This window comes from Carcharodon carcharias, chromosome 12 (assembly GCF_017639515.1).
Source record: "Carcharodon carcharias isolate sCarCar2 chromosome 12, sCarCar2.pri, whole genome shotgun sequence".
Lineage (NCBI taxonomy): Eukaryota > Metazoa > Chordata > Chondrichthyes > Lamniformes > Lamnidae > Carcharodon > Carcharodon carcharias.
The window spans coordinates 103728779-103742300 of record NC_054478.1 but is presented as its reverse complement, the minus strand read 5'-3'; the positions used below and the strand labels follow the sequence as shown (position 1 = coordinate 103742300).

Genomic DNA, 13522 nt, shown 5'->3' with positions numbered 1-13522 from the left:
TTTATCAATCTAAGCATGAATATTGCCTAGGTCTTGATGCAAATGGAGACAGACTGCTTTAGTATCTGAAGAGGTGTGAATGGTACTGAATACTGTGCAATCATCTATGATTATCCCTAATTGGAGGAAAGGTCATTGATGAAGCAGCTGAAGATGGTTGGTTCTAGGACATTATCCTGAGGAACCCCTGAAACAATGTTCTGGGGTTGTTTGTTTAGGTGAAAGCCATGATGTCAGTTGTTCTCCCCTCTCATTGTTTTGTCCTGTAGAAAGAGAGAGTGAAAGTTAATGTGTGTCTAATGAAAATGGAAGTACATTTGTGTAGGGCTTTTGAATATTGTGCATCTGCTGACAGTTGAAAAATGAACAAGAAGGAATTAGAATGGGGCAATGATGTATAGAATGTGAAACGTCTGGAATGTGAAGTGAGGAGGAATCTTAAAGAGAGTTGCTGATTCTACAATTGGTGCTATATGAGAAGTGTTAGCATCTTGTGTGTGAAGGCAGCAAAGAAAGAAATTGGTTTGAAATAAAAGTGTGACGGTGTAGTGCCCCTTGTGATTGGTTGTAAAAGACATGGTGGAGAGTAGGGAACTGTTAGCGAAAAGTGTGGGCAAATAGGAAAAGAGTGCAGAGGGAACTGGTAAAATGCTGTTGTCAGGTGTTAGTGAGAGAAGTGGAGAAATGAAAAGCAGCACTCACCTTTGCTGTTGCTCTTCTGAAGTAATTGGATCAATTCCTGTATTGAATCCAAGTCTTGAAGGTGACATGCCTGGTATTGACCGTTGATGGTCACCTTTTTCGATTACCCTTTAATATTGGTCCTGGCTATCTTCCTTTGACTGCTGGGAAAGAATCGTTCAGGCCTTGCCCCTCAATAATCTCCTCTTGGACATCCGGACATTAGAAAATCTGGAGGTAGTTCTTCTAATAATCCTTCTTCTAGCAATGGCAGCTCAGCATCTTGCAGTTGTCGTTCCAACTTCAGGTTCCAGGAGCATCCAACATTCCTCACTTTCATCACTATATTCATGTTACATGCAAATTTGGCATCAGGGAAAGCAACACCCTTTCAGAGGTGCATTCCTGCTTTAAGTAGATCTCTAGTGGTCCACTGGAAATTACGCTCATGTGAAAATGGGTGGGCTACCTATTACTTAATATATTAAGTGGGCACTTTGCCAATCATTTTAAAATGAATCTGGAGTTAAAATTGTCCAGTCCTCATATTGTTGACATGCATATTTTTGCTACTTGTCTTACCTGCCTGAATCTTGCTCTTAGTTAAAGTTCTCCCTATGGCTATGTGTGCCCATATTCTGAGGTCACTGTCAGAAATCACATGAATAATACATTAGGGTTTAGAGAAACAAGGAGGAATCCAGTATAAAAATGCTTTACTGGTGGAAGGTGAATTTCAGAGAATTGAGAAGAGATGTGGCTTGCGTAATTGGAGTCAAAAGTTGGCAGGCTAAAATGTAATGGAGCAATGGGCGGTCTTAAAGGGGAGATGGTTTGGGTACAGTCTTGGTACATTCCTACAAGGGAAAATAAAGGCCAGTAAATGGCAAAACTCTAAAAATGTGAAGGGTTCAAAGAGCTGAATGAGACAGAGAACAGGGGGCATATGATTGATGCCTGTTTGATAATTCAAGGAAGAATCAGGCTTAATATAGAAGTTTTGAGGAGAAGTGAAAAAGGAAATAAAAGGGGCAAAGAGACAGTTTTAGAATAGATTTGCAGATAACCTAAAGGGGAATCCAAATGTCGTCTATAGGTATATTATCAGTAAAAGCAATGTCAGAGGACCAAAGTGGAGAACTTTGGCAGAACAGCAGAAGGCCAAGGTACTAAATGTGCACTTTGTGTCAGTATTTGCCAAGGAAGAAGACTTTGCCAAAGCCATAGTAAACAAGAGGTTGCTGGGATACTGGAGAAATAAAAATAACTAAAAAGGAGGCACTAGAATGGCTGGCATAAATCACCCAACCTTGAGGAGATACATTCTAGTTTGCTGAGGAATAGCAAGTACTGCAGAGATGCTGCCACAATATTTCCAATCCTCTTTAGCTGTAGGGATGGTGCCAGAGGACTGGACGATTGCAAATGCTACACCCTTGTTCAAAAAGGGCAAAGGATAAATCTGACAAGGTGTAGAGAGGGAATTCCATAGCTTGGGGCCTAGGCATCTGAAAGTACGACCACCAATGGTGGAACAATTATAATTGGGAATAGAAAAAAGAACAAAGAACAAAGAAAAGTACAGCACAGGAACAGGCACTTCGGCCCTCCAAGCCTGCGCCGATCATATTGCCTGTCAACTAAAATATTTTGCACTTCCGGGGTCCGTATCCCTCTATTCCCACCTTATTCATGTATTTGTCAAGCTTCCTCTTAAACACCACTATCATACTTGCTTCCACCACCTCCTCTGGCAGCCAATTCCAGACATTCACTACCTCTGCGTAAAAAACTTGCCCCGCACATCACCTTTATAGTTTTCTCCTCTCACCTTAAATCTATGTCCCCTAGTAATTGATTCTTCCACCCTGGGAAAAAGCTTCTGACTATTTACTCATAATTTTGTAAACTTCTATCAAGTCCCCCCTCAATCTCAGTCACTCTAGTGAGAACAATCCAAGTTTCTCTAACCTCTCCTCATAGCTAATAACCTCCAGACCAGGCAGCATCCTGGTAAACCTCCTCTGCACCCTCTCCAATGCTTCCATATCCTTCTGGTAATGTGGTGACCAGAATTGCACGCAATATTCCAAGTGTGGCCTAACCAAGGTTCTATATAGCTGCAGCATGACTTCCCAGCTTTTATACTCAATACCCCTGCCATGAAGGCAAGCATGCCATATGCCTTCCTGACTACCTTATCCACCTGCGTTGCCACTTTCAGTGACCTGTGGACCTGTACACCCAGATCCCTCTGCCCGTCGATGCACTTAAGGGTTCTGCCATTTACTGTATAATTCCTGCCTGTATTAGACCTTCCAAAATGCATTAGCTCGCATTTATCCAGATTAAACTCCATCTGCCATTTCTCTGCCCAAGTCTCCAACCAATCTATAGCCCGTTGTATCCTATGACAGCCCGCTTCACTATCTGCAACTCCTCCAATCTTAGTGTCATCTGCAAACTTACTAATTAGCCCAGTTACATTTATGTATACCACAAACAGCAAAGGTCCCAGCACTGATCCCTGCAGAACTCCACTAGTCACAGCTCTCTATTCAGAAAAGCACCCTTCCTTTGCCACCCTCTGTCTTCTATGACCAAGCCAATTCTGTATCCATCCTGCCAGCTTACCTCCGATCCCATGCAACTTTACCTTCTGTACCAGTCTGCCATGAGGGACCTTGTCAAAGGCCTTACTGAAATCCATGTGTATAACATCCACTGCCCTTCCATCGTCGATCAGCTTTGTCACTTCCTCGAAAAACTGGATCAAGTTAGTGAGACACGACCTCCCCTTCACAAAACCATGCTGCCTATCACTAATATGCCCATTTGCTTCCAAATGGTAGTAAATCCTGTCACGAAGAATCTCTCCAATAATTTCCCTACCACTGATGTAAGGCTCACTGGCCTGTAATTTCCTGGATTATCCCTGCTACCCTTCGTAAACAATGGAACAACATTGGCCATTCTCCAGTCCTCTTGGGACCTCACCATAGCCAGTGGCGATACAAAGATTTCTGTCAAGGCCCCAGCAATCTCCCCTTGCCTCCCTCAGTACTCTGGGGTAGATCCCATCTGGCCCTGGGGACTTATCCACCTTAATATTCTTCAAGATGCCTAACACCTTTTTTGATCTCAACATGATCCAGGCTATCTACACACTCTTCCCTAGATAAATCGACCGCTAAGTCCTTCTCTTTGGTGAATACTGATGAGAAGTATTCATTTAGTATCTCTCCCATTTCTTCTGGCTCCACACACAGATTCCCACCTCTGTCCCTGAGCGGGCCTACCCTTTCCCTGGCTACCCTCTTGCTTTTAACTTATGTAGAAAAGGCCTTGGGATTTTCCTTAATCCTGGTTGCCAGTGATTTTTCATGACCCCTTTTAGCCCTCCTGACTCCTTGCTTAAGTTTCACAAGAAGAATGCACAAGGGATTAGAATAAGAGGAACACAGATACCTTGGAGGGTTCTGGGAGTGGAGGAGCAAGGCCATGGAGCAATTTGAAAACAAGGATGAGAATTTTAAAATCAAGGCATTGCTTGACTGGGAGCCAGCATGGTAAGGGACCAGGGCTGTGAGTTAAGACACTGGTAGCAGAGTTTTGGCGCCAGCCAGGAGTGTGTTGGAATTGTCAAGTTGAGATAATGAAGGAATGTATGAGCTATAACAACTTAAGCATCCAAACCTCTTCACTATGTGTCAGTTTGGCTCACTTTTGACTCAGAAGTTTGTGGGTCCATATCCCAATCCAGAGTGAGTACATAAACCAGGCTGACATTTCACTGCACTACTGAAAGATGCTGCTTTGTTAACAATGCTGTTCATTGGCAAGAATGTTAAGTTGAAGTCTTGTCTGTTTGTTCTGATGGATGTTAAATGATCCAGTGACGGTATTTGAAGAAGAATAAAGAGTTTTCCTAATGTCCTCGCCAATACCCATCCTTCAATCAATATCACCAAAGAAAAGAATCGTCATTTTTACTGTTTGTTGTACTTTGCTTTATGCAAGTTAACAGCCAAATTTACCTACAAATAAATAATAACTGCAATTCAAAAATAAAATTCCTTAGTTGTGAAACATTGGGATATCTGACAGTTGTGAAAGGTTCTTATAAATATTCCATCTTTCAATTTCCCAGTCATTTTCCTATCTTTGCAGTTAGATTCTTTTTAGTACCATGTGCTGAAATCTTCAGAAATGTCTTATTTGGCACTTTATCAAAAGCCTTTTGAAGATCCATATAAAAAGCATTGACTGTTGCTTTATTCTAAATGTTTTTTGATTAAAGTAATCAAACAACTACCTGCATTTTACAATTCAATGCTGATTATAGTTACTCTATTCCTTTCCAAATGTTGACTCATTTCATCCCTTATTATAAACGTCCGAATCTTTTGAAGAGCAGCAATCAACGTAGGATTGTCACTCTGCTCCTACTTTCTCGCGTCATGCTGGAGCTGCACATTTCTGGCCGGGACTTCAATCCTGGCTTCTTCAGAAACACAGAGCGCGCCTTCAATCCAACTGCTTCCTCCTGCACTGGATTGTTGGGGAAAGACAAGTCACGCCCCCCTTTTTACAGCACTGGCTGCCATATCCTGCGAAGTGTTCACTAACACGCTGAAAAGCTGGCACATTTAAGCAACTTTGCAGCATGTTAAGGTATGATTGAGTGAATGTGTGAGTGAATGGGTGAATGTGTAGGTGCCTAAGGAGGGTAGGGTGGGTGAGGTAAGTGGTTAGGGGGTAGCATGGCAGATTGTTGAGGTGGTAGGTGGGTAGAGTGGTAGGTGGGTAAGGTGGCAGGTGGATAGGGTGGTAGGGTGGCAGGTGGTTCGGTGGCTGCTGGGTAGGGTGGTACAGGTAGCAGGTGGGTAGGGTAGTGAGGTTGGGTCGGGGCAATCAGGGGTCAGGACGGGAGTTAGGGGGCCGGGGAGTCAGGTAGTGAGGTTGGGTCAGGTTGGGTCAGGGGTTGGTGGTTGAGGAAGTAGTCAGGAGGTCGAGGCGGGTATCGGTGAGGGGTCAGTGGGAGTGATTGGGGTGTCAGTTGTATAGCTACCCAGGAGTTAGACTAGGATTTTTCTGTCTAACATTGCCTGAGTAACTATTCAGGTAGCTAAGTTGGAACCGTCCAAAGGTTCCAACTCTTACTCAGAGTTGAAGACTTTTTTGGAGAGTCCCAGGGAACAAGGGAATTGCCCATCGGCAAACTTCCTAGTCAATTCCCACGGAATCAATGTGTTGGGACTTCCAAGGCATCCCAACGCTTATCTTGGTGGATACGTCCAGTCTCCAACGATCCAGAAACCAGAAGATTGGGCTGAAGTTTAAGATCTAAAGGTTGGTTGTGGCGGGAATGTGGCTGTTAACTAGTGGTTTTCAGACAGCGTATGATCTAACTAACAGGCCCAAAGTTAGACAAAAGTTTGGCCTCAGGCTCCATTTCCATTATTTAATGAACTACTAGCACTTGTCGCCACTCCACAGGCAACTTGCCCATTTTAAATCAATTAACTTCAGACTGCTTGCCCAAGGCAAGGCTTGCAATACTCCCCTTATTGGAGTCCAGTTTAGCAGAGTGGGCCTAAAGCCAACACAATACCCCTCATTTACATAGGTAAGCGGCTTAACACCGGGGATACCTGAAAATGACTTAACCTATTATCATGTTGGATATCTTTGATGCACAGGTTGTTGGCCACAAATTTGGCCCTCTATGAACTCATTTTGCACCTGAAAATGAGGCATTAAGGTCCAATTTGTATCCCTAAGTGTTTTACTACAGTGAAAGCAAAACTAACTTTCATAACTTATTCCCTTCCCCTTTTTGAAGTAGTTCATCCAGCCAGTGTGACACAAGATGATTACGATGGATTGTTATACAATTAATATAAGTGCTATGATTACTACTTCTATGATTTATGCATTATATTAACTGGTGTATTGATTAACGCCTTTCTCTATACCTAGAACAGCAGAAAACCAAAAATTGCATTAAAAATCATAACAATGAAAGCACTTAAAATGAATATTAACTGCACAAAAGCTGGTTTTACAGATTTTGTTTTGTATTAAATGCAAAGGTTATTGGCCAAGCGATTGAAGCTTATCCAAAGACTCCACGTATAGATTGGGTGAGAAACTGGCCTGGTCAGACAGTGTTATGTGTGTCTCAGATGTTTTGGACTCAAAAGGTTCAAAATTCTATTAAAGCAGGTCTACAGGTAAGCAAAAGTAATGGGTGGAAAATAATCTACTTTTAAAATTAAAGTGGTTTTATGTAAATACATATGTTTATAAACTCTACATTTACTATAGTTAAAATAAATAGAAATTTTAAAGCTTTGATTTTTAAATTTCATCTGTTTAAACTTTATCATTGAAAATAGAGTAAGGCTGCAAAACATTGCCTTTGATCTATTCTGTTCAATTAATTTAATGCAATTTTTAAAAAATATTGCAATTATGATGACGAATGCAATGAAATTTCTACTGTTACAATTTTGGCATCCTTTTAATGCATTATATGCAGGTGGTTTAAATTGACAGTTATCATCAATGATTTAAATGGTCAAGTTGAAGCTTTCTTTAAAATTGGTAGAGTAAAACAAATGTTAGGAAATAGAGATGGTCTAAATAAGTTATATTTGTATTAATAGGTGTTAGGAAAGGGTTTTAGCTTTAATGTTTAAATTTGATTTATACTTCTGTATCTCTGTGTTAAGAAAAGATCAAAACAAAAACGATCAAGAAAAGATCAAGTTGAGTTCTAGTTTCACTTTAAGAAGTGCCTGCATTCCTAATGAGAGTTTACAACTGTAAGAGAAGTTGAGCAAACACAAGAGTAGAAAAATTGGATTGATTCCTAGCGACAGGGGTCCAGAGAGGCAGGTCCCTCCTATGTACACACACAAAAAACTAGAAACAGCAGTTTTTGAGTTCAGTTTTGAAGACAGCTGCCAGGTAGATGCAGCCTAGAAGGCTCAGTTCCAAGCTAAAATTAGTTGAAAGTTGCTGCCAGACAGAGACTCAAAGGGGCTTAGATAGCCAGTTCCCAAGCTAAAGAATCCAGAGGAGTGGAACAGGAGAAAGTCTCAAGACCTTCTAGTCAAAGGAAGGACAGGAACCTGGAAAAGGTCCTATTAAGTGAAGATAAGAGTGAGGAACAGAGGAACGTTCCAAGCTTCAAGCTTAAAGTTCCAAGCTACAGGAAGCAGAGTCAAAGTCTTATAAAGGCTTGTGAGAAGTCAGAAGGTCCAAAAAGGTAACTGGAAGTCTGTAACTCTTTGCTATGGGCATGTGAAGCTGTGGTATACTATGGCAGCTGAACCAGTGAGAGAGAGTGCGTGGACAAAAGCTTAAATGCATATATGGTGACCCAGGGGGGAGGAACACCGGAAGGAGAGTTTGAAACTCTGGAGGTGAACCCCTTGCAGAAGGCACCTGAGAGAAAGTGTGAGTTTGGGAGAAGATTCCAAAGCAAGTTCTTGGAAAGTGGAGATTGGAAGCCCTCATATAAAAGACACAGTTCAGTGAGACCATTTGGTTCATGGTGTGACAAGCATCTGGGGGGAGTTGAGGAAAGATCCATAGCATCTGTCTGGGGTGGCACCTGTCACTTAGTTTCAAAGTATGGTGTGCCTGTCCACAGGTTGTCTATTGATTTACATGGACTGTGTACTTACTGTGGACATTAGAGTATAAGATAGCTTTTGTAACTTGTGTTATCCTTACAAATCTGTAAATATCTGTAAAGGTATAGTTGTGGTTGAAGAAATATTATAATATAGTTCATCTTTCCTTGTTAAATAAATATTTTATTATTTTGTTAAAGGTTTATTAGCTTGACTCCAGTGACTATGTTCAGTAGCCACTCTTCAAGTTTCTAAGCAAACAAATTTAAAGTTAGGATCTATCAAGCTGGGTTCCACCCTGGGATCAGGCTTGTCCAGTGGTAACACCAGCTGGGATTGTAATACAAAATTATAATGAATTAACATAAGCTCGAGGAACAGTACCAGCACTTTTATAGCCTTCTGGACTCAGTGATGAGATCAACAATTTCAGATCATAACCCTTGCCCCTATTTTTGGATAGTAGGCATTGGTAATGATACTGCTTTTCCAATTTATGCCTCCTCTAGACACATCTTTTATTTGCCCCATTACAGTCACTTTTTTGCCTTGCACTATTTGACTTTTGTCACTTGATCTCTTCTGCCTTCCACCCCATCACAGACCTTCCCGTTTGCTCTTTCCTCCCTTTTCCCTTTCCCTGTCTTGCTTAAACACTGTGACATCTCTAAGCACTCCCACTTCTGACAAAGGGTCACTGACCTGAAGCGTTAACTCTGTTTCCCTCTTCACTGCTGCTGCCAGACCCACTGAGTATTTCCAGCACTTTCCATTTATCTTTCAAAATTCCAGTATCCACAGAACTTTGTGCTAACAATGGACTAGTTTTTTTTTCGGATTCATTGATAATGGTGGAAACATTGTTTGCTGCATATATGGTAAACTGAGTTTGATCCTGATTACATTCAGTAAAATTGCCTACTCAATTTATTTCTTAGGTCCTTGAGCAGTTTCTGGATTTGAATAATAAGCAGATTGATGATATTGTTACCTTAGTGCGTGGAAAACTATCCAAGCAGAATCGTGTTACTCTTGGGGCATTGGTTGTGCTAGATGTTCATGCCAGAGATGTATTGACAGTCCTTATAAAGAAAAAGGTCACTGATGAAAATGACTTTGAATGGTTGAGCCAGCTGAGATACTACTGGGAGGTAAGTGAATACTTATAATGCCGAGTTCGGTAAACTGCCTCTAAGAATAGTTTGAATTAGATTAATTTGTAATCTTAGCCATTCTATTGCTTAAGAATTGAAATTAATGTAGGAAAAAGAGCCAGAAGATAGATTTTTGGTTTTCAGCTCAAATAACACATAAAACCAGAACTAGTTATTAGCCTCACTTTTATTTATGTGAAAAATTGCTTTGTTATACAAATAAAATGAACGTGTGGAAGATTCTAGGAAAGTGCTTTGCTCTTTCAGGAGTGATAATGCTTAGAAACCCTGAAACCCAACACTTTACTTTCACAATGAAGTCATGCATTGCAAATGATTTCAAAGAATTCAATACATGGGGTGGAATAACCTTACCCCTAACCTTAACCCTTCCACCCATCCCCCCATCCAAGGAGTAGGCTGGGAGGCATTCGAGGCATAAAATTGTGTGGCATTGCAGCTTAAGGATCTTCTCCCACTGCCGCTGATATTTTACCAGCTTGGGGGGTTGGCATATCATGTGGCGAGGAAGCCTGGCACCCTTGTTGTGGGCTGGGATGATTCTCCCCTGTTTGGGCACTCTATGCTCAATGGATGCACCTTCCCACAAATGGTATTCCCTGCCCCTTTCTGCACTCCACCCCCTCCCAATCTCAGTCCCTGCCCCCTGACCCCGCTACCTCCCCACCCCCTTAGCAGAGCTTGTAAGCCTGGCCCCACTGGAATCCTCCACTCACCTTCTGATCCGGCTCCAGCCACGATTGTCATAGGAAACTGCCTGCAGTTACAATAGAGGCCACAGCTTTTGGTGGTGCAGCTGGGACTAGTGAGCTGCTGGCCGTTTTATTGGCTGGCAACTCTTCCTTCCGGATACGAATATACGAATTAGGAGCAGGACTAAGCCACCTTGCTCTTCAAACCTGCTCTGCCATTCAATAAGATAATGGCTGATCTGATTTTAACCTCAACTCCACATTCCTGCCTGCCCCCCATAACCTTTCACTCCCTTGCTTATCAAGATGGGGTGAATGTCTCACTTTGAGTGAGTTGATGGATGGCTGTTGGTTTCTTGGCAATGCAAAGGCAGCCTCACCTCTGACTTTTAAGCCGTGGGGCGGGGCCACTGCTTCTGTGTAGAATTCTATCCATGGTTTCAAAAATAGCAAGACTTGATGCAATAAAGGACTGAAGAACAACTGCCGTTTGAATGCTAATGTAAGCAGAAAGGAATCTGCCTTGTTCATCATGCAATTTGCCACACCACCTTAACACAATTGTCAAATTTTGATTAAACAGGCTAAAATTGTTCACGTTAGACATTATGGTCTTGATCTTTATTGGGGATCGATCTCTGAGCAGAGTTCGAGGAGCCGTGTTTGGGAACCAGGAGCGCCCTGATTTTCTCTCTTTTTTCCAGCAAGTTCCCTATCCAGAAGCCAGCCTGACTGACTGCCTGTCAGACATGGAATGCTTCAGAGGGGGGGTCACAAGCCAGGAGCATTCAGTTTTCTACTTTGGATAGTGGTAGTGTGGCAGGGATTGGGTTGGGGGGAGGTGGGGGGAAACTATCTGAATCCTTAGTGTTAGTCTGAATCTTGGGGATGACTGACCTGTTGCGGGGGAGAGGGAGGTCTTTTCTTGGGAGGGGTGTTCTCTTAGCTTGGTGAAGTCTGTGATCCTAGGGTCAGGCTCCACGATGTTGAGGGAGGAGTCGCTGATCTGGCAGTGATCGGGGTATTGAGAAAACAGTTCCAAAGTAGACAGGGGGGAGCAGCCCTCACTAGCAGTCCTGAAAAGGTATTTATGTCTTCTTGCAGCAGTCTTTGCCTCCTTTTAGCTTTATTCCCAAGCCTTGGATAACCCAGAAAGAAAAAGAGACAAAGGACAGCGTATCCTTGGAAACAGATACTGTGTTTTTGGATGTTTCCGAGGGTATCATGTAGATGAGAAATAGCAGGGAGTCAAGGATAAATCCTTGGAGGATAATAGAAGTTGCAGTCCAAGAAGAGAAGCTATTGCAACTGATACTGTAAGATACAATTAGACAAATAAGAATAGAACCAGGCAAGTGAAGCCCATCCAGCTGAATGATGATGGAGAGGCATTGAAGGCGGATGCTGTAGTCAAGCATGTCAAAGGTTGCAGACTGGTTGAGGGGACAAGGAGGGATAGTTTATTTTTGGCATAGTCACTTAGGATGTCATTTGTGACTTTGATAAGAGGCATTTTGGTACTGTGGCAGGGGCAGAAACCTGTTTGGAGGGAGTCAAACATGGAGTTCTGGGAAAGCAATACATGTTCAAGAGCTGTGGGGTGGGAAGGAAGGTTGGAGAGGGGAAAGTTGTTGGCGAGGGCGATGGGGCCAGGGGTTGGTTTTTGAGGATGGGCATGATATTTCAGGGGCCAAGGGGTATATTTGTAGGAGGGGAATGGTGGCTTAGTGGTACTGTCACTGGACTAGTAATCCAGAGGCCTGGGATAATGCTATGGGGACAGGGGTTCAAATCCTACCACAGCAGCTGATGGAATTTAAATTCAATTAATAAAATCTAGAATTGAAATCTAGTCTCATTAATGGTGACCATGAAACTATAATTGATTGTTGTAAAAACAAATCTGGTTCACTAATGTCATTTCAGGAAGGAAATGTGCTATCCTTACATGGTCTGGCCTGGCCTACATGTGACTCCACAGCAATATGGTTGACTCTTAATTGCCTTTTGAAATAGCCCAGCAAGCCATTCAGTTGCAAAAGCAATTGGGGATGGGCAACAAATTCTAGCCTTGCCAGCAACGCCCAACCCCATGAAAGAAAAAAAATGAAGAACCAGGGACTATTAACAATATCAGTTAACCTGGGAAGCTGGGTGGTCAGCAGTTTATTAGGAATGGGATGGAGGGAGGAGGAAATGCTGGGTTTCCTGGATAAAATAAGCTTGGAGAGGGCATGAGGGGAAATCAGAGAGAAACTAGAGAAAGATGTGAGTTCAGGGCTAAGCCAGAGAAAACTGTAGAGGAAGTTTGGCCTGGTGAGCTAGGCAAAGGGAGAGAAATAGCAGAGGCTACTGATGGGGTAGGTCTCAATCTTAGTGACAGAGAAGTCCCATGAGCTCCTTGTGCTTGTTGTTGGGGGTGAAGGGTGAGGAGAGGGGCTCAATTCATTCCATCGATGTCATTGCACTGAATGAGATATGGCTGAAAGGGAATTGGGAGAACACATTCCACCTAATAACCCTTCTGCCTGCCTTCCACCATTTGCCATAAGTTGATCTCTGTGGCAGTGGTTTGCAGCCATTGTCAAGTGATATCTGGCCATACTCCTCTGGCATATTTTCCTCAATGAGTAGCAAATCCTTTTCTATCCCTCAAACATCTCTTCTAAAGTTATTGGGTGCAAAATTGATTCACCTTGACTTTTGGGTGTGTTGGCTGTGAACTGCAGCGTGATGTGGATAAGACAAAAAACTTGTCCCCTCAACTCATCTGAATGATTTCTGTGCAAACTCCTGCACCTCTAGCATTGTTTTTCTTCTCTCCTGCACACAGCAGGAAGTGCTGGCAGCATTGCTACATGCCATGTGGTATTGGTAACTTGCTTTTACTTTGACAGCTTGCCCCTGAAAAAAAGATTGTTGCAATGGCAATTCTTGCCAACTGAACAACAGGACGCACAGAGGGATTCAGATTGACAGATGCAGTTCTGGAAGCATTTGTCAGCAGGTGGAGAGACGCCATCATTCTACAGGGGGCCACTCTCGGAAACGAGTGGGAGCAGGTGGCTTTGAAGATCAACTCACAGAATGTGGACCCAGTGACCTGGCAGCTGTTGTACAAGAGGTCTAATGACCTCATATGGGTGGTCAACGTCAATCTTGACATCACTTTTCCTACCCACCACAACATCAACCTCTCACCTTGTTCAATGCACCAATATGACATCAGTTACCCAGAAGCACTCCCTTGAACTCGGGACTCGTGCCTAACATGCAGATTCTCCAACTCATCCTCAGACACCACCAATATTGCCAAACCAACACCCAT

At 42.8% G+C, this 13522-nt stretch overlaps 1 protein-coding gene across 1 annotated transcript in view; it reads left to right on the top strand.

Moving 5' to 3' along the window:
• Positions 1-13522, top strand: part of dnah7 (dynein, axonemal, heavy chain 7) — a 616407-nt gene that overhangs the window by 186729 nt on the left and 416156 nt on the right. Inside the window, exons 22-23 of the mRNA XM_041200170.1 lie at positions 6777-6917; positions 9266-9478. Of these exons, the coding sequence (XP_041056104.1) occupies positions 6777-6917; positions 9266-9478 (354 nt within the window). The remainder of the gene's footprint in view (positions 1-6776; positions 6918-9265; positions 9479-13522) is intronic.